At 39.5% G+C, this 25085-nt stretch overlaps 1 protein-coding gene across 2 annotated transcripts in view; it reads left to right on the top strand.

Annotated features, from left to right (window-relative positions):
• The first annotated feature begins 16750 nt into the window (after positions 1-16750).
• atp2a3 (ATPase sarcoplasmic/endoplasmic reticulum Ca2+ transporting 3) overlaps positions 16751-25085 on the top strand; it is a 35688-nt gene continuing 27353 nt past the window's right edge. For both annotated transcript variants that reach the window (XM_087808169.1, XM_087808170.1), the window contains exon 1: positions 16751-17064. In XM_087808169.1, coding sequence (XP_087664295.1) covers positions 16947-17064 — 118 coding nt within the window. In that variant the 5' untranslated portion in view covers positions 16751-16946. The remainder of the gene's footprint in view (positions 17065-25085) is intronic.

The following is a 25085-nucleotide window of genomic DNA, read 5'->3' as shown; positions in this document are numbered from 1 at the left end:
GTGTGCCATCGAAAGCCCCCCCGCTCAGGAGTGACTCATCTCTCCCACCTCCTCCTGCTGCTGCTCTTGAATGTCGGTCCAGGATCCCCGTGTTCTCATCTCGCCACGCTGAACAGAAGCAGGTGCTTTGTCACAGGAAATCACTCCTGGCTGTAATGCTGGCCAAAGATGTAATACCCCCGCTAACTCTGACATCACAAGGGCATCCCGGTGACCCCCAAATACCAGAGAATGCACTGGAATTCATAGTGATGGTGATGATTAATCTTTGCAGGAGCTTTATTAGACACAAGTCATCGCGCTGTAGAAATGATAGTACCTTAAAACCAAAGTATTAACCCAAAAAAATCAGTTTTCTACCCAAAAAACAAGGTTTGTTCTGCATGTTGCTGCAGTTACACGCCACCGCCACAGGAGACAGCATCATCACCTCACCCATCACTGTCCGGTATTTGGCTGCAACCATGAACTTCAACGGATGGCGGAAGAGTTGTCGGTTTTTATCGCTTGACGTCTCGCGGGTTTGTGACCCCCTACTCCCCGTCACCCCCTCACGTTCAACTCTGACACCACGGAGGCGAGAAATGACGAACACACTGGAGGAAACTCCGGCTTGTCATAATGAGACCTACTTCCTCCCGGGGCGGGTCGTGTCTCGTGAGTCCTGCCGGATTAATTGGCTTGTTTAAAGAAAACCTCGTGAGGGTTTTGACGCAGCGGGAATCGTGCGAGTCGTTTTTAGCAGCGCGCATGTGAGACTGCAGGACAGAAACTGCTGCTGATCTCATTTCAGAGCCGTTTCTTTTTAACTGGGTTTGATGAGAAGCGCCGACTGGAGCACCTGAAGATAATGGACCAGTCCAGCTCCTGACCCGGCAGCAGCAGCAGCAGTGTGCCTCTTTGCTAATCTGGACCATTAGAAGGAGGCTGTGCAGAGAGCAGGTAGTGGCTCTAATGACCACCATGACATGTTATTTTCTGACCCCGCTGACTAATAACAATTACTGCTGCACGGATGTACTGACTCCAGGTCAGAGGCGCGGGTGGAAGAAAGTGTCCTGGATATCACCAGCAGTTTCTTGACATCACATCGAATATCTATGTGATATAATTATAGGATAATAAAATCCTAAAGAGTCTTGTTCACTTTCATCAACAAATTAAGCGAAACATCGGTTTCGTTCCTCCTGACGTGTCTCGTCCGTTTCATCCTCTTAAGTGTCACTCCCCTCAGGTGTGTGAAGTTATGAGAAAAAGTTGCTTTGTTGTCAGGTGGAATAAGAACTCTTCCTCGCTTCCTTATAGGGTTAAAATTAAGGGCAACTAATGTGAAAACCCAACTCCACGATGGAGTCTTCCTCTCCAAGATGCAGTAAGTCCCTCATCATGACCCTGTTTTGAAGTTATTACTTTATAAAGTTCTCCCTCATCTGAAATCTCGGCGAATGAGAGGTTTGGAGAGCATTATGACATAATATTGGCTTCACTCCTCCTCCAGCCAGCTGTAATCATGCACTGCCTTGTTTATACAACAAGTGCATTGGAGTTGGAGAATTCCCCGATAGTTGACACACAATCTCGATGTTTGACCAATCACAGCAGAGTGGGTGTAATTACGGTAAACAAGATTTAATCACCACAAAAACTCTTCGGTGGGCGGGGCTTAAACACGTTTTCAATGAAAAGAGCGTTTTGTACAAACAGACGCGTACATTTGAGAGACACTTAAATCAAAAAATTGGTTGCACTTAAATTGTGAAAAACTCTGGAAGGAACCACTCGAGTTTCTATCAGGCACATTTTCTATTTGTGAGGGTTTGAAAAGGATTTAAAAAGGTTCTTCTTCTGACCACAAAGATACTAGAGATCCAGATACTAGAAACTAGATGTCCAGCCTGTGGAAAAGTCAACCAGGGAAGTAAACCGGGAAAAGACATTAGCAATATCTTTCACATTTATTTTGTGTATATATTTTCCAGGACCACCAAGATCGCAGCCTCCAGACAATAAGAGAAAAATACCTTATAAGAGTTGCACTATTCGCGACGAAAAAAAAACCCCCAGACCATTTCTTGGCTTCACTAAGGGGCCCAATGGGGGCCGACTGGGTTACCAATGACACGCCCACTGGGCTACTAACTGACCACCCAAGTTACCCTTTTGGCACCATCAAGGTATGTCAGGCGTTTGTCATCATTAGGTGTGTCTTCCATCCTTTTTTTCAATTAACTACGAGAGTGTTTGCTTCATTCATTTTCCCGTCATCAACATCTTTGCTGGTATGAAGGTCACGAGGACGTGTCCTCTGATGCATCTTCACCTGACATCTTCAGTGGTTTCCTCATCACACTTCAATCTGGACGAGCTTGTGTCCTCACGATCGTGAAGAATGTTGTTTATGCATCTTTAGTTCCTTCAAACCCCAGACCTTAAGCTCCTCTGGTTCATGGCTCCGACTAGAAAGTTGATCTTTTGATTCCCTCACTTTGTGAAAAGAAGTTCTTCTCTCCTGGAATACAAAGAAGCCGCAGCAATAAGAAAGCTTGTTAATAGTTAATCACTCCATTATGACTTCAGACGTGAGCAGCAGAGCAAGAAGTTCACCTCGTGGTACACTTCACAGGTGAGCTTGTCGAGAACAGATACACACCAGTGTGTTACGTTGGTTTGTCACTAATGGAGGAATATTAAATGTTGATGTTCCTCACAAAGTCAAAGAAATGGCCAAAACAAAAACAGGGTTTGACATTGTTGGACCTGCTTCTGGATTTCCTTCCCCTCCAAACATTGTTATTGATGAGCCGTGTGTGTGTGTGTGTGTGTGTGTGTGTGTGACAGAGGCAGGAAGAAGGAACCAGACAGTAATGGAAGCAGCTCTCCGGCTCGCTGTCACATCCAGCTGATCCCTCAGACTCGTCTGGTGTCGCAGCCACATGCGCGACTCTCCGCAGGAACCCGCACGAGTCTGGAGATCAGATCGCTCATCTCATCGAGCTTCCTCTCAGCATCAACCTCCATTAATGTCGACGTGAGGACGTGATGACATAATGAAGGTCGTTACCATCCTGATCTCATTTGGACTCTCGTCTGTTCCTCGTCATCTTTGAAGCGCGTCCGAATTAGCGGCGAGTGCCACGTCTTCACTTGTTGTTCAGACCTCAATTAACCCCGGAGGAAGATGGAGACGTCTTATGACGTCCTCTTTGTTTAATGATGAACAACACACATAAAAATAACTTTATTGTTAAGTACTGATCAAGTATCTTCCAGTTATTACCTAAGGTCGAGGGTCACCTGACATGAACCCCCACAGGTTGTGTCAAGAGTTTAGGGACACCCTGGAAAGTGGGTTAGCTCTTTTGAAAAAGTGAAGAAGCCTAGACTATTTCTTAGGCTTCTATGACCTGTTCACCAGTTTATTATCTATCATTTTAAAGTAGATATTGTGTTTTAAAAAAAAGCATATTCAAAGTAGAATGTCCTAAAAAAAAACTTTTTCCTTTTTTTTTTAGTCATACCACATGAAAGATGATTAACAAAATTCTGTGCAAAGCTATAATTCTGTATCTTTCCTGTTCAATTGTCTTTTTTTAAATATAATTTCAAGGATAAACTGTAAATTTACATTTAACAAACATGACATTAAAATTTCCAAACGCAAAACTATATCATACGATTGAACCATAGTGTATTTTCAAGTATAAAAAAATATACACATAATACATTTCAACAAGTTTAAAAAAGCCAGTTCGAGAAGTCCAGCACAGACATTCTTACAATATTTTAGAGCATGGTCGGGTCAGTGAATAGAACTCAAATGAGTATATTTAAAGAGAGGAAAACATATTTTCTACAAATCTATCAATGCTATTTAATATAATTCCTCTCCATATGGATCAGAGCTGACGCTGTTTTGAAGTCGTTATCTATATCTCTTACTTCTGATGCTGTTTATTTTATATGTTTATATTGTTTTGACTTGATTTTCTTGTTCTAAACCTGCCTCTCCTGCAGAGACGACAGTCAGACATGGATGTGAATCTTGTTTGCATCCACAATCCTTCCTTGCTTCTTTGGTAGTCAAATGTTTGACTGCAGCCAATCAAGTGTGGGGAAAAATGTCTGTTTTCTTTGTCGTTGACGTTGGCCTTGAATTTGTACGACCAATTGCCTTTGCTAAACCTATTCCAAGGATCTGTAGTCGCTCGCCCAGCTTACACTGGACAAGAAGAGATGGTGATGATCATGTGTTGACATACTTTCACAGTCCATCTAAGCCAAGTCATGGTTGAAGATGTTTGTGGACGTTCAGCATGTTGGCGCAGCTCGAGCGTGTAACCGACACCGACGCGTGTCTCGAGCTGGTCGGCCGTGAGTCATTAAATATTGATCCGTTACAATGATTGATCGGAGCTTCATCGTGTTTCAGGCCCGGCACAAAAGATACGTACAGGTTATTCTGTGGCCCTTAAACTGTCCTCTCACCTCAGGTTGAACTTTCAGGGGCTTCATGAACCTGTGCTTCACGAAAGCAGTGATGTTGGATCATTAGACGTGATCGCCGATCATCCATGTTCACTGCAACATTTGTCACTGTAGCAAATCACCAATAGAGGGATCGAGGTCAGGAAAGAAAAAAACTAATTTCAAGAAAAGCTAGCAAGGGTTCAACACAAGCAATAGTTAGCATTACATGACTGTTTACTTGATTAATATTATAGACATTTTAGTCTTTTGTAAATCAAATGTAAAAGCCTCGATAGCTGGGGTCTCCAACCTTCTTTCTATACATCGTCGGAATTGTATTTAAGGAGCGACCTTTAAAATAAAAACGGCAAAAAATCAATTGTATGGAGTTCTTTATACATTTTCACTGGTTTACAGGTTTATTTCTGCGGTTAACCTGAAATGAGCGTCTTGTCGTATGAAGAGTCACAGGCTAGTGCTACTTTAAAGAACATTTCAGACAGTAACAATAATTAGAAGTTGGATTATTTTAAGAATTTTTTCTTTCTGTGCAGCCCGGTAACAAATGCCTCAGGGCACAGAACCGGTTCTGGGACCCAAACTCATGTCCCAGGGGTAAAAAATGTGGCCTGTCTAGTCATTTTATGTGGCTTTCTGGATTGTTACCTGAGATTCAAAGCTGGTGAAATTTATAAAGATGGTGTGTTCGAGATAAGATGAGGATAAAGATTATACAAGTTAAAACTTAATAATAATTAATAGTTTGATGAAGGAGGATAAACACTGAGATCATTAAGATAAATTGAAAATGCAAGAATAAAAAAGACAACATCATAATCCGACTCATGTTTCCTGTTCATTCAATACACATGTTGTTCGACCTGTGACCTCGACTGATAAAAGATGTGGACCCCTGTGTGACTGAGTTTGACCCCTGCTCTATAGCCTCAGGTCTGCGTTGGAAGCAGAGCAGCAGAACCAGGGCGTGATTTTATTTAAAGACTCCGACGTGGGCAGCAATTAATCTCGCGGGTTTCTGTGCTTCACAGCCATGGTGGAAAAGCTCGGACCTCCTGCTAGCTTCCAACATCTCACTGTTTTTAATCATCCAACGTTTGATCCAAGAACTCGCTGGTGTGATCAGAGATTCTCGGCACAGAGTCGACGTTGAGCGACCGGTTGTCATCTCCGTCTTCCTGCCCCGTGATGTGGATGCGCTGCCTCGCCTCCCTGCTTTGCATGTCCGACCATGACGAGTGAACCTTGCTGTTCTCCCTTCGCTTGAAAACTCATCGGGACGAGACAAGAGTTCTGTCACTTTGCCGAGATCCACGAGAACGACGACGCGAGTGGGTCGCTCGATGCCCACGCGATCTGTCATCTGGAGGCTCCAACATCTTTTGTGTTTCGTTGTTGAATTTTGACAAACAACAAAAGAACACACTCTTCTTCTGTGGTGTTTATGGATGTTCGTGTACAAACTCACAGGTTCAAGGATATGTAGTCCGTCGCCAGCAGAACACCTTCCTGTTGTCAATATTTGATGTCAACCTGACGTAATTGTTGTCACCTCAGCACATATTTCCATATGTAAAAATGTGTGTCAATATTTCCTTAAGAAACCCATTAAATGAGCTTAAAGTAGCTTATTTTCTTAATCGTATCGCGTCAAAATGACTCCTGTGTGTCGGGAAACATGGGATGCCTAAAAGCAGTTGTCATAGTTATTGAAATTAATAAATGAATAGGTTTATTATCCGGGAAAATGCACTGGTGATCTCATTCATGCTGTTACAGTTACCCTTAAGATAATAACTCTACGACTTGTGTCGGCTCAGTAAGAATTGCTTAGCGGTTGCGTGAGAAGAATCTTTGACGCAGATTAATCCTGGTGGCCTTTTTTCATTCCTGCTGATGTTCAAACAAACAGTCTTACGAACATACAGAACATCTAGATATAAAGCTGTTTATTTAATTGTTTGTTTATTCCATTGTGCAGCTCTAGCTGCTGGTTTGTCGGTCGATTCGTCACTTTGTGTTAACCCTCTTTTACTTGGTTTTTGAGTGTAACAAAGATCTTAAATAGCAACAGAAAAACAGTTTGGAAGTTAGCAACGAAAACCGGTCTGATAACTAGCAGACAAAGAAAATATATTGACAGACATAGGATGAAAAATAGGAAACCAGGGTATGTTTAAGTGGTGGCGAAGGAAGATCCTCACCAGTAGACTTCATGAAGATTTTATCTTCAGTACCAACTACTTACTAATGTTTACGGGAATACTTCAAATGATTCATGGATCCAGATGGTAAATATTCAACCTTTCCTAGACATTAGAATCTATTTTTAAAAGTCATAAAGTGTGGACACCTGATCTACAGCAAAGTCCAGCTGTGTGGATGATTCCTCGCCATCATGACCTTTGCCTCTCATCACTATGAACACAACCATCCGGACCTGTTTACCGAGATCTGCGGCTCGGCCCACTTTGTCAACATGGAGCACACATCGGATGAGGACGTGATAGTTTGCCTGACCTTTCGTGTCGAAGAATCAACTGGTGTTGTAAAGAGAGAGTAAAGGAAAAGTATCTACTGTATTTCTCACAAATGCTGAGTCGTGTCTTGAGGACGCCCCAGGACTGAAGCTCTTCGGGGGTTTGGTCCTGGCCAAGTGAGGAGAAGAGTCGTCTATGTAGAAAGTTAGAGTTCAGCTCAGCTTCCAGAGTCGACTGATCACACATCCTTCCATCCTCCTTGTCCATGTGAGGATAGAAAACCAGCTTTATTGCTGAAGTTCTTGACTTAGGATGGGATCTGGTGCACCTCAAGCAAACACACACATTATTGACCTTCTGCACAACATCTGTTTCCTATTTGTCCGTGTGGAAGACACCGACAGCCAATCACCAGTGACGGTGACTTTTCATCCTATGTTTAGCTTTTCTTCACACAAGCTTGATTCTGACCTACATGAATTAAACTTGCCTTTGGTTTGTCTGTGCATTAAGTTGATTTATCTTCATATCAATCAGTTTTCTGTAAAAATATTATTTAAAATATTGTTCAGTATACTTATTTTATAACATTAACTTGTACTTTTTACGTTAACGATTAAACATATAGTGAGATAGCACTATATATGTTTTTTTCGTTATATACAGTATATATAAATATATTATTTGACAGAGTCTAAGTATGACAAACTCTTAAGGCTTTTTGAGGTTCAAAATTAAAATGTATGTATATCTCATATATTTAAGTTTACACATTCGCTTTAAAAAATATATATTATTATAGCATTTATTTTCCCGCCATATTTTGCAACATTTATTCTCCTTTGTTTTATAACTACTGAAGTAATTATTGATCATCTTTTCCCTTTTTCAAAGTCTGTCAGTTTCAACATGTGCATCATAAAGTAATGCACTCTCACATGTACAGAAAGCCTGATGGCAAAATCTTTCATCTCTGAGTGAAACTGCACAGAGATATACATCAGAGACGGAAGTATATATTTAACTGAAAGTGAGTTTTTTTCGATGTGTTTAAAGGTATTATCTGGTGGATCATATATTCTCTCTATGACACAGTAAGATCTGATAATCCAACAAATGTGTCTGTAAAATAGATTTTTCTCAGCTGAACATTAAATTCTGCACACACTTCAGTTCAGGATCCTTGATCTGTACATCGTCCCGCCTCGTGCTCCAGACCACTGCAGAGAACTGAAGCCTTCGACAAACAACCCGACAGTTTAATCTCAAGCTTTCCCTGTTTCTTTTCCATTCTTCTCCTGCAGCTGCCGGGGAACACAAGCAAGTCCCTTCAACTGATATTATGAAACGACAAATGTTCAAAGCTCATTATCAAGCTGAGTGTGATGGTGTGACAGCTCATTAAAGCATAACATGGCCGAATGATCCGCTCTATCCTCTCTTAATATTCCGTCCACGCTGCACGGCGTCTGCTGAGGAACATCCTCCCTCAGAGGACTGGATTATATTCATGGTGGATCTGCTCATAAAAAGAGACCAGGCACGGGGATTCCCATATGAGGCGGCATTTCTTTCATTTTGAAACAATAATAATGAATAATTTCCCATTACAACCCGTTATGTTGCATGGGGAGGAAACTTACACTGATTCCAATCTGAGAACTATTGAGAATCATCACTTAAAGGAGGGGTAGATGATCCTCAAAATGTGAGCAACATTATTTTGAACAGTCCAACTCCTTCGGTTCACAGTGTCCCCCGAAAGATGGAGACGATATGACAGCCATTTTATTAAAACAATGTAGTAAAATGTTCAAGGAAAACCTAATTAATCTTGAATGTCAAATGGGCAAATATGGCTAAAATCTGACCTTTAACTGACTTCCCCTGTAAGAGCGTGGCGACACGGAAGCCTCTCCCCAGTTAGATTTGCATGTTTGGTCGGTCCACATCATAAGAACATGTTTTTGTTTATGCGGTTGTTTGCTGTGCATTAAATCACACAATATTTACATTTGGGCTTTTTCTGCTTTTGAATAACAAACCTTCACAAAGATTCAACGTGTCATGCGTTCAGACCTCTTTTGTTGCCATATATTATTGCCATATGTATACTTTATCTCAATTATTAGACACTATACAATTGGCAAGTGTGGTGACAAATACCTCAAAATATGAATGGATCCAGACGGTAAATTGAAACACTACTTAAATGTAATCATCTACCAATTGACCATTTTTTATAAATCCATGCTACTTTTTAACCCTTGTGCTATCTCTGGGTCAATGTGTCCCAAAGGCCCGAAAACAAATGTGTTTGTGGTATTCTTTGTGTTGCCTCTGGGTCAATGTGAACAACCTCACCTTGACCCTTTGATAATACAAGGGTTAGTCTTTTTCATGAGACACAGAGATGAATAATTTTCTTTAATTCATAACATTTGTTGAAAAAATGATTTTCTACATATTAGGAAGCAACAATACACAACAAATATAAAAGTGTAAAAGTCAATTGTTCCTTACTCTGAATTATATATTTTCCTCTTGAAACATCCACTTTGCTTGAGGCTGTCATGTGAAAATTAAGTTCAAACAATTTTAACCCTTGTGTTATCTGCGGGTCAAGGTGACTCGAAGGCCTGAAAACAAATGTGTTTGTGGTAACCCTTGTGTTGTGTTGGGTCAAGGTGAACGCCCTCCGTGGCTTCCATAAGTAAAAATAAATACAGTGGTGGAGGTCGTTCATCTTGACCTAGAGATAACACAAGGGTCAAGAACAAGGGTGAAGGCTCAAGTTAGGGAGGACTCCCAAGAGACAATGATGTTTGCAGATGATTTAGTGATTTTGTAGAGAGAACACGTTGGACATCCAGATGAATTGACAGATCAAAGAAGGCAAAGAAGAGAGTGAGGGATAGGTGGAACTGTTGGCGATGACTGACAGGGTGATCTGTGACATGAGAGTAAAGCTTCCTAGGCCAGTAGTGGGACATGCCATGTCGTATGGTTATAAAACAGAAAGACTGGGAACAGAAGAAGATCAAAGGTCAAGTTGACGATGCTGATGTTGTCATTGGGGTGACTAGGAAGGAGGTTAGAATCACGTATATCTGAGGGGCAGATCAGGAAGATACTCCGTCAGGGAGGGAAGATGTTGTTACAGATCATTGGATTAAGCAAATACTCAGTGGTCGTGGGCTCTTCGTAGAAGTGGACTTTATGTTTACAGCTCTGCTGAAAGATGAAAAGATGAAAGAAGAAAGTTCACCGCCAGACTCACATTTGTGATTCAGAATCAGCTGTCAGATATTAACACACGTACACAGACTCTGACAGGATGATCCCCCGGAGCCTCGGATCAAGGACCGCCGACACAACCTCGGGTGGAAAAGACTAATAAGAGTTTCTTCTTGTTAGGAAGCCTGAAGAGTCTGTCAGACTGTGTCAAATGCCCTCAGTTCTGTCTTACAGACGCTGGTGCAAGAGTGGAGCATTTACACTGTTCAGGTTAAAGCTTTATTAAATAACCTTTAAGTGTCTTGAATTCAGCAGATATTGCGTCCTTCTGTTAGAAGCACCCCTGGCTTTTCTCCTGCTGCTGCTATTAGAGGTCAAGAATGAGTCATCGTGGACAGAAAGTAGCGACGTCTGTTGTTCATTTACATAGAACTTCCTGCCGATGATCAGTGTGTACAAGTGAGGAGATGGATGTTGGTTCTGACTCGTAGATAAAAAAGAGAAGCCATGGACGGGCTAATCCTTCAAGTACCTCGGCCCATAATATCTGTCGATGCAGAGCGAAAATCTTCCTCGCTCTCTTCGCCTGTGATGGAGAGTCATCATCGCTTCACTTGAGTTATTGTCCTGATTACAGCTCAGTGGGCTTCTCTCTCTGCAGGTCCAGAACTCTGTGATCCTGTGGTGTTCAGACCAGCAGATATAATCCAGAGACGGCTTCTGATTAAGATCCTTTGTCTCAAGAGAGCAGCAGGTTACAAAGTGAGTCTGTCAACCACAGAACACAACAATGTGTTTCTAAAAACTGACGAAAACCAATTTAAGTTACACAATCGTCCAGTGACCTTTAGTTGCAGCAAGAAGTTTCTCATTCAGATTCAGATTTTGGGATCAAGTTCTTTCTAACACATATCAAACCCATGGCCCGTGGGCATAATCTGGCGCAACAAATAATTTGACATGGCCCACCAGATGATAGACTCAATAGCGGGTACATTTATGTTCATGTTAACATGGTGACCTATGAAGATGCCAGTGTTAAGATAAGAAAAGGGATTCTAGATGAAAATGTACCTAGAAGGGTCATTGTAGGGGTGTGAGAAAATGTCGACACACTGACACATCGCAATGTTTTATTTCACAATACTGTTAGATATTCAACAGCACTGTAACAAATTATTTTCTTTTATAAATATTTTGAACTATTTTTTTTCTGTCTTTAAATCATATTTACATTTTTCCATAGTTATTTTATGGTTTGTATTGTGTGTATGAAATAAAATAGTTCAACATTTTGTTCATTAACATGCAAACATGCAGATGGTTTGTTCATTTTTGTGTTGCACTTCCGACCACTAGACAGCAGCAGTCATTATGTCCTCGGCAGCTAAATATATTGCATCATTGCCGATGTATCGTGAAACGGATAGCCAGATTCTTGCCAATACACACTCCTATAAAATTGATGATGAGAAAAGTAATTGGGTTGGTAAACAAGGACAAACACAGAGATCATTAAAATACATTTAGCGTTGAAGAATAAAAAGATGAAAATCAGACTATTAATCTTAATTGAATTTAAATATAATTTTAAATATAAATGTAATCTTAATTTAAACAATTAAATCAATAAAGTTCTACATAACCTAACATAATCCTTTTGAGTAAATATCCTTTTTTGGCCCCTGATTTGGCCCCTGATGAAAGATTTTGGCACCATGTGTGATTGAGGGTCAAGAAAATGTTGAAGTAGAATATCTGCATTATTTTTACATTTGTGACGTCACACTGTTGCTACACTCACACACTTTGAGTCGAATGATAGAAAAGGTTTCGTAAACCTTCACGACGTTGTCGGGGCTGAGGCAGACAGCATTAAAAGACGAGGAGCAGAAATGTAAAATAACAAATCACATTCATGGTTGGAACTTTACAAGGCGAGTAATAATCCTTGTGAATCTTCAGCGCCATCGTAACACTTCACGAGCCAGCGCTCCATAACTCTTTTCTGTTGTGAGTTTTTTGTTATAACTGCAGTACAATATAAGGAGCATCTCATCGAAGGACGTGTTGATAGATATTGTTTTCTTCAATGATAATTATCTATCCTCACATCTCTTGTTGACAGGACAAGACTCTCATACCAGATGTGCTGTGAGAGAGTGAAGTAAAAACGGGCCGGATCTTTAAAAGAGAGGCGTTTAGTGGCCCGGCCTCTTGTCGGGCACAGATGCTCTCGACTGTGGTCGCCTCACCTCACTTCTCCTTGACTCAAAGTCAACGGCGGCTGCAGCTGTTTGTCTGCAACAATCAAATCTGGTGGCAGATGTCAGCCGCAAAACATCGTCGACCAACCGTCCCGGTGATACAAGGAAGAAATGGAAGTGAGAGGGAAGTGCTGCTGTGAATGCTGCATTGTGAGGCTTCATGACGTCCTCGGGAAGCCTCGGCTCATTGCTTCATGCAAATGAGAGCACAGAGTTTTGCTGCAGGTGAAAGTGTGTTGAAGTGACAGTCCCTGGGTGAGGCGGAGAAGGAGAGTGCTGGTGGGGGTTTCCTTCTTCTTCGATATGCTACGACACTGAAGCTGTTGGTGACGACACACGACTATCCCCCACTGTAAGTGGGCAGTTAGCAGAGTGGGAAATCCCAAAATAGAAATCGGTGGATTCGAATATCGATGAAAACCACCTGAGTGAGTCATGAGATACGCACAAACATAGCGTGGCTATTACTAGTTCAAGTTTTGTGAGCTGTGAGTTTAATTCTTTCTTTTTTTTTCATCATTCAGGAAAAATGTCTTTTTTCTTAAAAGCCGACAGAATTGGAGCGCCTTGTTCTGCTTCTTGCCTCGCACCTGAACCTTGATCACAGTCCTGAGCTCTATTTGCAAACTGTGCAGTGTGTGGAAAAAGCTTTTTTTCTCTATGACATATCATGTGTTACTTTAACCATGTAAACAAATAATGAGGTTGTATCTTTTCCTCTTATTTATGAATGGCAGCTGTGTGGCACACCTTCACTAGTACCTAATGGAGTCCATCAAGGTTCTGTCTTTGGTCCTACATAGTTTTGAATTGTAGTATAATAACTCAAGCATGTAATTTGACCTAAAAGATACCCACATGACACCATCCTATTGTTATCTTATCCCAAAATCCACCCGTAGACCCAGGGGGTGTTGCTTTAACTCGCAACTTAGATCAAGCAGCTTGATCAACAAGATTTCTAGAATAATTGAACCTGCCTTTAGCAGAGCCTAAACTATTAAGAAAAAATTGAAAATTAAATTAATGTTGTTCATTGTTTTCTCTGGTAAGTTATCAGATGGGACTACTCACATCTATCTTTCTAACTAGTAAGCGAATAGGTTAAACGATTAAAAGTTGCTATTAAATGCCTGGCATCATCTAAAAGTAAAAAAAGAAACCCACCAGTTTTAAATAAATATTAGAAATGTTTGTTTTCTAGGTGACAAAGAAACGAACTACAAACATCTCTTATTGTGTATGTTGTCCGTGTGTGCCTCTTGGCTAAATAGTACTCCGGAAACTCCTCCTTCAGCAGAAAGTTCCACATTATGGTGGTTAAATATTAAGGTAGGTGTAGATGTGTGCGGCTGGAGACAGATTTTGTCAGCACGTAGCACAACTGTTTAAGATTCAGTAACTCATTCGTGGGATTAAGACAGAAGCCGAATAAAGCTCATAATTATCCGACTTGCGCTCCACTTCTTGACAGGCTTCAGGAAAACAACATTGACAGAAGAAAAATATTTCATGGAATAAATAGGAGGTACAAACTCAATAATCAAAAAGGTAAAATCTCCAACATATGAACACAGATTTATTGTAAGTCTGTTGTTGTAACTGTTGGTCAAATAAATTATCAGAGAAGAATAAATTATGAAAAAAAAAGTCAAGAGACACTGTGTTTGCTTGTTCCTGGCTTGTGAGATCATGCTGTAGTGATCTATCCACCCTTTTTAAATACTCTTCAAAATACTTTGTTTACTCAAAAGCAGCCTGCGTTTACACAAACCTGCTGGCCTTCATGAGAGCTACTTATATTTAACATGTTATGTCTCAGTTTGACTGTGTGTTTCATGTCTAGTGATCTACCTGAGCCTACCTATGAACTGCATTCTGTATCTAAAAGAGTACAACAATGTCGTGTAACAGCTTGTTTTCCGTTCGCTACAAGGAAGTACAGTACGTTTTTATTCCTGAAACACTGATGAAGCCCACGATGACATCAGAAAAGATTTGTAAAGTATCACCCTTTGAAGAGCTGACTTGCTGAAAATAATTAAAGTTACAGTTCACCGAAAATCACCTTTCATGTTTTCTAAGGGTTGAGAGTATTAGAGTAATATGTTTGTTTTTAGAGTTACAGGCAAACATTTATATCCATTTTAATAAAGGGACTGGAGCTGAGTTGTCTTCATCTTCATCTTCGTCCAAAATGAAGCACTTAAAAATATATTGCTGGCATTATCCATTGTGCTTGACTAAGGTCCATCTTGTACTGATACCAAGACGTGAGGAATTGTTCAGAAAAAAAGTAAAAAAGTCTCTTCTCATTGAAACACATTTTGAATTTCATGTTTTCATTGTACAACATTACAGTATTGTATTGTGCTATTAAATTGTTCTCTTTGTGAGCCAACTTTAAGTGCCCAGAAAGGCTCTTTTAAGAAAATTGTATAATAATTATTAGTATTAATTTTATTATTATTATTAGGTGTCATTAAGTGTGCAAAATGTATGCTAATGCACTAGCAGCTAGCCCAGCAGCTATGTCTCAAATCGCATACTTCTCTTGGTATACAAGAAGTTAGTATGCATCAGGATAGTGTACATACTAGTACAAATACGCATAGTACGCAAATTCTCCACAGATAGTACGTCTAAAATCAAACACTGCTGCTACGCACTAACAGGAAATGAAGTGACAGCTTCTTCTTCTACTTCTATTTAACGATGTTTCAACCAGCTGTTTGAACACTATCGCCGACACCTGCTGGCAGCACGTTTTGCAAGTTTGGAAAAAGAAATAAAGAAAAAATATGAGAATCGAAATATTCACGAGATATTTAAGCTGGTATCAGCACCGAAGACGTGTCATCCTCCTACTACTGCTGAAAATACACCTGTAAGTATATGCATATATATGCATAAATATATATGACGTAACTTCCATTTAAAACGTCATTAAGATGGCTGGGTGGTTAGTGTCCATCGAACCATACTCAGTTTTGTGGGCGTTTTAGTACGACAATTTAGTGTGCATGGCGCATTAAATTTCGCATACTAAGAATTGAGATGCACTTACGCACTAAAAATACTAACTTTGAGTACGCTAGTATGCGATTTGAGACACAGCACTAGCCTAGAAGCTAGCCTAGCAGCTAGCCTAGCAGCTAGCCTAGCAGCGTCCGCTAAAAACAATCTTTAAATCCAGACTTGTTGAGGTTCTCAGGAACAATTCCTCATGGAAGTATTTGGTTGTTTTTAAATATATCATTTTGGATGAAGATTAATTGAAAACACAGGAGCATCAGTCACTTCAGTATAATGGTCATCCATTTTTGCCAATAACTCTAAAAAGTAAGTAAGTCATTTTTATATTATATAGCGCTTTTCCAGACCAGGGTCACAAAGCGCTTAAACAATCAAAACAATATTCAATAAAGTATATACTTTAAAGATCAAGATAAAACTGATAACACAACAGGAGTTCCAGAAAATCAAGGAAAAGCCTGAACAAATAAAAACGTCTTAAGATGTTTCTTGAAGGAGTCCGTAGATCCATCAAACACAGAGGGAGAGGAAGATCGTTCCAAAGCTTAGGAGCAACAGCCTTGAAGGATTTCTCTCCTCTGGTCCTGAACCGTGTGCGAGGAACCATAAGTAGATTCTGATCCACAGACCTCAGAGCCCGAGCTGGGGTGTAAGGCTGGATCAGATCAGTGATGTAAGGAGGAGCCTGACCATGAATAGATCTGAAAGTAAGAACCAGAATTTTAAATTTTAAAGTTTTTAACTTTTTTAAAATTAAATTAAATTAAATTAAATTAAATTAAATTAAATTAAATTAAATTAAATTAAATTAAATTAAATTAATTTTAAAGTTGATCCTGAAAGAAACTGGAAGCCAGTGAAGAGTTTTAAGGATCGGAGAAATGTGAGTTCTTCTACTTGAGCGGGTTAGAATTCCTATAGTCTCATATTTCATACTTCACATAGAAAAAGGTACGGATTACTCCCAACTCTTAGTCGACATAAGAGTTTATACATTTGTGAATTTGGCTAAAACTATCATTTTAAATAAAACAACTAACTTATGAACTTCAAACTGGTTGAACAAACTATATTATTTATCTCATAATGTAAAAAAAAAACTGCACTAGCTATAGGAGGGGGAAGTCAGCTGACCTGGTTTCGACAGCCCGGCCGCGCTCAGGTGCGAGCAGCCAATAGGAACGCGGGGTGGGCGTGTCCTCGCGGTGAGGGGGCGGGGCTGCCCGGCACAGCCGCAGCACACCTTCAGATGGAGATGAAGCTGCAGCAGCAGTCCAGCCACTGAGCGCCAGCAGCGTGTGGAGCCACCGAAGCGGAGGATTTCTTCACGAAAGGCGGGGACCCCCTGACCACCCCCCCCCTCCAGAGAAAACCCCCAGCAGCTCCTCCAGTAGATGAGTCTGCACCCCGAGCTGTTTGTTGTCCTTCTCACACCAGCAAGATGGAGAACGCGCACGAGAAACCCGCCAGCGAAGTTTTGGACAACTTCGGCGTGAACGAGAACACGGGGCTGACCCTGGACCAGGTCAAGAGCAACCTCGAGAAGTATGGACCGAACGGTGAGTGTTCGAACCCTTTGACGCCAGGTTGGCATAAAATAAACAAAAACAAACAACAAACAACGTGAATTTAATGACATTGTTCGACTCAAGGTGTTCAGCGGTAGAGTGACGTCACCGCGTCCAGGTCGTGATTAAAAAAAAAAAAAAAAAAAAAGTCTGGCAAAGTGTGCGTGAGCGCGCGCGTGCACGCAAGAGGATCAGGAAGTGCGCGCAGGATCAGACTACAGGAATGGGAGGATGAGCTGCTGGAGGTTCTGAATCCGTCATTCTAGAACAACCTGTTTTCATTTTCAACAGTCGCGCCTCGTGCCGCGGTTTTGACTTTCCAGGTCGAGTTACAAGAAGAGGAAGTAGATGTTTGCAGGTGATCGTCAAACACCGTATATTTAATTTAATCCCTTGTTCGTCCTTGACATCTGCTCACCTCCAGACGTGTGCCAGTCACACAGTAGCTCTTTTGTTGCAGCCACTGCACTGAGGGGCTCGCGATGACTTCATGGAAAAAGCGACGTCTTGCCTCAGATAACATCTTTCTCGCGTTCAATCGTCAACTTCCTGCCCGAGCGAGCGTGCCATCGTAGAGAAGGAGGGATTCTCTCTGGGCCTGCAGCTCGTTGTTTATGCTGCGCTTGGCAGACAGACGCTTCAGATGTGCTGGAATGGCTAAGAACTGTCTGAGGAAAAAAAAAAGTACATTTGTAGCGTGAGGTTGAGTCTGTTGTATCTCAGTGCATGTCTCTTAAAATACTTTCTGGATAAGAACAAAATAACAGTTGATGTGAATGCAGACTGTAAACAACTCAACCTATACACACATAAACATTTAGTCGAGCAAAAAACTTTATTTCATTTTAATTTCAGAATATTTTCATTGAGAATCCATATTTGGATTGACGTAATAGAACATATTGAAAAATCAGTTGTTTTTTATTCTTACAAAAAGCAAAAGCAATTAATTAAAAAATACAAATAAATGAATAATTGAAACTTGTTGTATTGCAGCTCATTCAAAGCATTGCATTAAAACACACTCAAATATTAGAAGTTAATTAATACATTTTTTAACTGGTTTTGACTAAACATAACAAAAAAATTAAGTTTATAAATCGGCATCTCCTGCTCGGTTTCTGAATTTAGCAGAAAAAAGAGCAACTGTAGCGTTAAGTAGTTTTCATTTATCCTATTCAGTATTTTCTTACTACGGCTCGGTATCAAAATTTTTTGGCACAGACTGAAATAATGAAGTGCTACGTCTTTCGGTGTCGAGTTTCGGTACTAATCAAAACTTGGTGTGGATATTCCTGAAGAAAAACTGAGGGACAAAGGCAGTGAACGTCAGATGAATTTGTCTAGCGAGTGTTCTTTTGCACTCGACGTTATTTGCTTATTGAGTGCAAATACCCTGTATACCAAATCTTTAAAAAAAAAAAAAAAACTACATATATGTACTATGTGTGATGTCATTTTACTCTTGTTACAGTTGATCTTGGAAAACTGGTTACGAAAAAAAGTTCAAGAATCTGTATTAAATGCACTAGTATCAGTGCCTTTGTTGAAAATATTTGATCGATACTCGGCCATATTTCTTACCTGTCATATATATATATACACTTGTATCATGATATTGACACATTTGAATAGACTTCCATGTTCTCATGTCAGAAAGAGTATAATGCTATATTCATAATATAGCATTTTACATTCACCGGTTGTCTGCAGAGCCACAAATAGCTTTTTACTGCAGTCTGTAATAAAGATGATCAAGGATCCTTGTGGAGCTATTTGCAATGATTGATAAAGACAGATATCAGCCTGTGTATTGGTTGATATTTAATTCGAGAAATCTTTCATAAAGTTTAACCTCTTATGCTTTAAATACATTGTTTTTTTTTATTTTAAATGTATCATATAGTATTGATAGTTACGTTATGTTTGAACATTAAAAGGTCAATTCCGAAAATTCTTGACCCTTGGTTCCTTTAATGCGTTTTGCTTATATGAAAATACTTTTGTTTTAAACATTTTCTTTGTAAACATGTAAAGCATGTCAATAAAAATAAAATGTAAAGCAGTAGAAGTGAGGAGTAGAAGTTGCAGAATAAGAGGATGCTAAAAATGTAGCACCTAAAGAAAAGCCATTCACATTTATGTAGTGCAATTCAGGTGTTCTGGCACTTGGTGGCCTGATGTTTGAGACAAGTTGATTCTTCCAGTAACATATGCTTGAGAGCCGTCCATTGGTAGCTGTCTAAGGAGTGCAGGAAAGTACTGACCGTTCTAAGTCAGTTTGGTTAAACTCATTAGTTTTACTCTGACTGAGACACCAGAGTAAAGTCACTTTTCCTGTTAACGGCCTTCTGCCAAGAGTGTCTCAACAATACTATTTAAAGATGTGAAAGTGTGTTGAATCTTCTGGGAGGTGGAAGGTTTAGAGCTTTTTATTGTAGTGCCGCTGTTAGTTTCTGCTTAATTGCTGTCCAGCTACAGTGAATTTCCCCTCAGTCTCATTAGGTAAGCTTGCACAAATGATGTTAGTTTGACCTCAATCTTCCAAGTACATGCCCATTTTTTTTACAATATACTCCATCTCATATGCTGGCCTTCTTTAAAGGTCTGTCTGTCTGTTGGGCGACAGACAAGAACTGAAGACCTGAAAGTAACTCACACTGACCTGTGTGTAAATGTCACTTTTTGATGATCAGTCAATTTAAAGGTCTTCAAAAGCAATCAAGTTTGTTTTGAAGCAGGGCTGGTACTGTTATTTCAAAGATGGCTGACCCTCAGGGTGAAATCCTGGCTCCACAACACTCGCTCTTGTAATACGTGCCCTCAACAGCACGTCTGATGGAGGCAGCTTTGCTCACTGGCGCGTATAACATAATCTTTGGCCCAATCTTAGTCTCTTTCTATACATACACGCTCATCTGAATTCTTAAAACATTAATGCTCTGACTTACTTTCCTAGTTTTAAATGTTAAAAAAATAATTAACAAATTAGTAAACAAACAGTAAACCTGTTATTTTTACTATTTATTTAGTAGCATTAGGCTTTAAAATATATTATAAATGCAGGAAATTGTGCTATATGTATTACTATCTTAGGTAAATGACCTTAAAACCAGGTTAACAGCAACTCATCATGATTAATACTTTAAAAATAATTGAATATAAAAAAAAAAGATTTCCTTTACAATAACTTGCATGTATAGAAATTCTATTTTGAATGTAAAAAAAAAAAAAAAGCATTTTCAGACTTCAAAAGTCAAAAACTATATAGGTTAAAAAACCTATATATTCCCAAATTCTATCAACACTTAAATTAACTTAAATTATTTATATATTTAACCTTTTTTTCAACGTAAATATATGTAATAATTTCAAATTTTTCCATCCAAACCATTGTTATTTTCTTCCTTTGACGTCTATCAATGGGATCTAAAGACGGGGGCATCATAATGAAGTCACTCAGGTTTTAAATAACCCCTCTTCCTTTGTGTGTCATTGTGTGGCCTTCTGGTTTCCTCCCACATGCAAAGAGGCGGTTAATTGTCTTACATTTAAGTGGTTTGGCTAGCATAGCAGCTAGCACCAGCCTTAGCCCTTCACCTCACAGTAATAAAGTTAATTGATGTCTTATTATCTTAATGAATTACTGCTCCGCTAAATGAAGCTCATTAACACGTGCGGCAGAATGCACTGGTTCTTAGTGGATTCAACTGATAACCAGGAGTTCAATTGACGGCGCTCCTGTTACCAAGAAATTTGCCATCAAGAATTTCTTTTAAAAAGGATCTTAATACTTGCTTACACTTGTCACTGCCTGTTGACACTCCCTGAAGCAAAGTTATGAAATACATTCAGGCGAAACAAGACTCCTGCCTAAATGACGGTCAATTTGTAAGTTGACACGAGGCAACTTGATCGAGATAAAAAGGAACGTGTGAAGATAAACCTTTTAACTGATATGTTCGTCACATGTTTGCTTTCATGTTAATTCTCTTCCTTCTCAATGGTGTTCCTCTACAACTTCCTCTCACAGTTCTCTGTGTTCCGTGCATGTCAGAAGAACCTACGCTTGCACTTCAAGACGTTTCCTGTTCCACCTTTGTTTGATTCATTTGAGTACTACTGCAAGTGCTCTGTGGTATGAACTTTTAAAATGTTCTTCATTTGAATTGTTACGTTGTAAGTAAGTAAGTCATTTTTATTTGTATAGCACTTTTCCAGACCAGGGTCACAAAGCGCTTAAACAATCAAAACAATATTCAATAAAGTATATACTTTAAAGGGCAAGATAACACTCAGAACAACAGGATGTGGTGGAAGAATACATGAATGATTTATACTCGAGAAAGATGATTATTTTTCCTTGAATAAATGAAGAAATCTATGTACAGTGGTCGGATTGTTGTCGGGGTTACTTTCCGAAAACCCCCCGCATTAAGGGAAAACTGCTGAGTAGTGACTGTTTAATTTGCCCTTTGTTAAAAAACAAAAACATTTGCACAGTTCATAAACTCAAACAATGCGTAATTTTAACAATAAAGTGATTAATAATAACTACAAGTAGATGGACAATGGATAAGGTTGTATTTAACAACATTTTCTTGATGCCTGAACCGCTCCCCTTATGCTTTGCCGCCCAGCCAACCAATCACCGCTGTCGGTCTCTTTTTACATGGCAACAGATGTATCATTTTAAATGCAGTATTTTAGCGACCAAACAGTCGCCGCTTAATGGAGCATTATGTAGAAAGGCATCATGGGAGTTCATTGTTTTGCACCATTAGTGAGGTTGGTGAGTCAATTGTTGTCGTTTCTGTGGTTGTGTTAAAGCATATCTTCTGTTCCAGTAATTCACCAGTTTGTGACGAGAAGCTTTTCCATTCCTGATTTTAACCGTAATCATTTTTGAATATCCAGCACCGCGTGCAAAATAAGTCCAGTAAAGGTGAACCACAATATGTCGCAGGAACACTGTACATGTTTCTGATGTCCCCTCAAAGACCAGTATAAGATTGAGAACCACTGCGGTAGTAGTTCAGTTTTACGTGAAGGAACCGCTTTGAGAGAATAAAACAAATGTTTTATTATTGTTCTTTCCCTTGGGCTAGAGCTGAGCTCTAGCGCCGACCAAATGCAACATAGGAGGCGTGGTCCGGAGGGACAGAATACCTAATCCAAGTTTGAAGTGTTGAATAAGACGAGAGATAAAAACAAGTTTTATTGTTGAGGCTTTAATTTCATTAACGTTGACTTGTGTTGCTTCTCTCCAGGCAAGCGTTAGGTGGTAGCATAAGTGTGGGCTGAGAAGAAGAGAAGTTGTTGAAGTAAGTCTGTAGGGTGTTGAGTCACTTCCGTGTTTTTTCCCGGCGCTCGTACTCGTGTCGCTGCCTCGCTGCCATCATAAGATCCTGCCGCGGCTCGTCGCCTGTCGTCCTCCCTCCCACCTCTGAGGCTGTCAGTCACCGCTCGGGCCCGGGTGGTGTTGACTCACCGCTGCGCCTCGACCCCGGGCGACCTGGGACCTGAGCACAATGCCACCAATATTTGTTACGTGCTACAAAAGACTAAATGTTACATGTGTTTGCGGAACATTTCCTGGGACTCGTTGCACCGCGGAGCCTCGACTTACAATAAGAATTTTGACATCACAAGAGTTTCTATTGTTACCTCTACTGGGCAATAGAAAACTGTGACGTGGGCCTTGTCAAAAGTTGAAACTTTTGTACACATTTCACCTGGTCTGAGTGAGAAGATGCATTCAATCCTTGGGTTTTATGAACTAGATGTGGGAAACCCACTCAGTTATTAGTAAGTAAGTAAGTCATTTTTATTTGTATAGCGCTTTTCCAGACCAGGGTCACAAAGCGCTTAAACGATCAAAACAATATTCAATAAAGTATATATTTTAAAGATCAAGATAAAACTGATAACACAACAGGAGTTCCAGAAAATCAAGGAAAAGCCTGAACAAATAAAAACGTCTTAAGATGTTTCTTAAAGGAGTCAGTAGATTCCATCAATTATTAGGCTTCTTTCTGTAGCTTACATGGTAATTCAATTTATTATACCCAGATATTCAACCAAATAACCTGTAAAAGTAAAACGACTATGGAAATATGGGGCGGAAACATCGCTAAATTTAACGGCTATTATAGCTATCATTAACGCTGCTTATCACGGCACTATATTATTACACCTTAAATAAAAGGTGCATGTCGGCTTGATAAATGACAACTTAACCACCGAGAAATGAATTAATTTTGAAGCTCAGCTCTGAATCTACCACCAGGCTTAAGATCAATCATGAAAATAAGTGAAGTTACGATGATGTAGGTCATTTAAAAAACTACCGACAACCATTCATTTGCATACAAGGCATTCTGGGATACCCTTCGTACCCAGAGAGAGATGATATCAAAAGTGAGGAAGCATCGGTCCCTGCTCTTGATCTGAATCCTCAACTTTTGAATATTGGGACATCCCTCGATCGTTGAAATGTTAACATGGTTCTGTATGTTCAGCTCTGAGGCAGTTTTGTGCTGCAACCCTTGCGGTGTCAGTGTGTCCTCCTCTCTTTGCCGGGATGTCGTGTTAACAGCTGTCAGCATAAAGAGGAAGCCGACATGATATCTGCTCTTCGCTATCAACCCGTGCATGTCCTGTTCTGCTAACAGACCCATTTCCTTTTTTCTCTCACTCAGAACCTCCTCTTTAATGTTTCAAAGAACTTTCTGCTTCACTTGATCTTCACTTCAACTCGGCTAAGCTCGGCACTCGCCGACTCCACATTTGCTGTCGAAACCCGAGTTTAAATCGGCAGGAAACTAAAAAAGAACACTGTTAACGTGCCCCCATGAATCTGAATTCAAACCATTTTCTCCCTGACCACAGTTGGATGGCGTCACACACTCTGTGACCAATGAGCTGAGGCCCGTCTCACTCTCTAAACTGCCTTCAAAACCCGAATCAGAGGATCTGTGCTGGCTTGTTCTTCTGTCACAGTCCCTCTGACACCTGCTGGATTTTTAATGCTTCATGACAAGGATGTTAATTCTTCTTCTTTTTTCATTCACACTAAATTACATTTCTTTGTCCTGCACACGAGAGATAAAACACGTTTAATAAGTCAAAGTTATCTCTACTTGAACACAATGAAAACTATTCTACACAACATCTGTTGAAAGATTTAAATGGTTAAAAAAATATAACATTCAAAAACATTCTAATGTTCTAATGTTGATCTTTAAAGTCTGTGACATATATTACTCTAAGTAAACTGTTTAATCTGTTTAAGTATGTTGATGAAGCAATATGTCAAACATGTGTTGCTGCAGCCCAAGTTTAGTTTTCAATCTTCTCAAGTTCTCGTGATGGATCAGGACGCAAGTTTGGAGCAATAAAACTCATTTTACTATATTAATGTAATGATTTTGCTTAAGTCAAGTTAGAGTCAACACTGAATGAAAAAAATAAAATAAAATTGTTACATTTGAATGTTTTTAAATATTTAATTGATATTATTAATTACAATAATTATTATTATATTTGGCTGATCATTGACTAACATTGCAGTGAATAGTTTTACCTTATATTGATTTATTTTTGTTTAAATATTTATTTTTGATCTTGCTTTATTTGTGTTATTATAATCCATTATTGCTATACATTATTCTTATTTTTTCTCAATCATTTCTATTCATTTATATAAATAAAAGGGTTAAACTTGAATAGAAAAATCTTTATGATTTAATAAGATGTTAACTGTTCGTATAGGTCATACAACCTAAAAGTAATAATGTTAAGCTGTATATTTGATACATTTTTAGTTCATGTTCTGACAAAGATAACCAAGTAAAGCTTTAAAGTTGAATGAATGAAACAACTATTGAGGCAGATAATACAGCTTGAAAAGTTAATTATTAGTTTGGAATTTAATCTTCTGGATACAAAGTGATTAGAGATTAGAACGATTATTTTCGTTTGTTGTTTTTATCACGATTTGACATATTTCA

The sequence above is a fragment of the Callionymus lyra genome, chromosome 14, assembly GCF_982586985.1.
Source record: "Callionymus lyra chromosome 14, fCalLyr1.hap1.1, whole genome shotgun sequence".
Classification (NCBI taxonomy): domain Eukaryota; kingdom Metazoa; phylum Chordata; class Actinopteri; order Syngnathiformes; family Callionymidae; genus Callionymus; species Callionymus lyra.
Note: the sequence above shows the minus strand (reverse complement) of the source record. Positions and strands in the feature narration are given on the sequence as shown.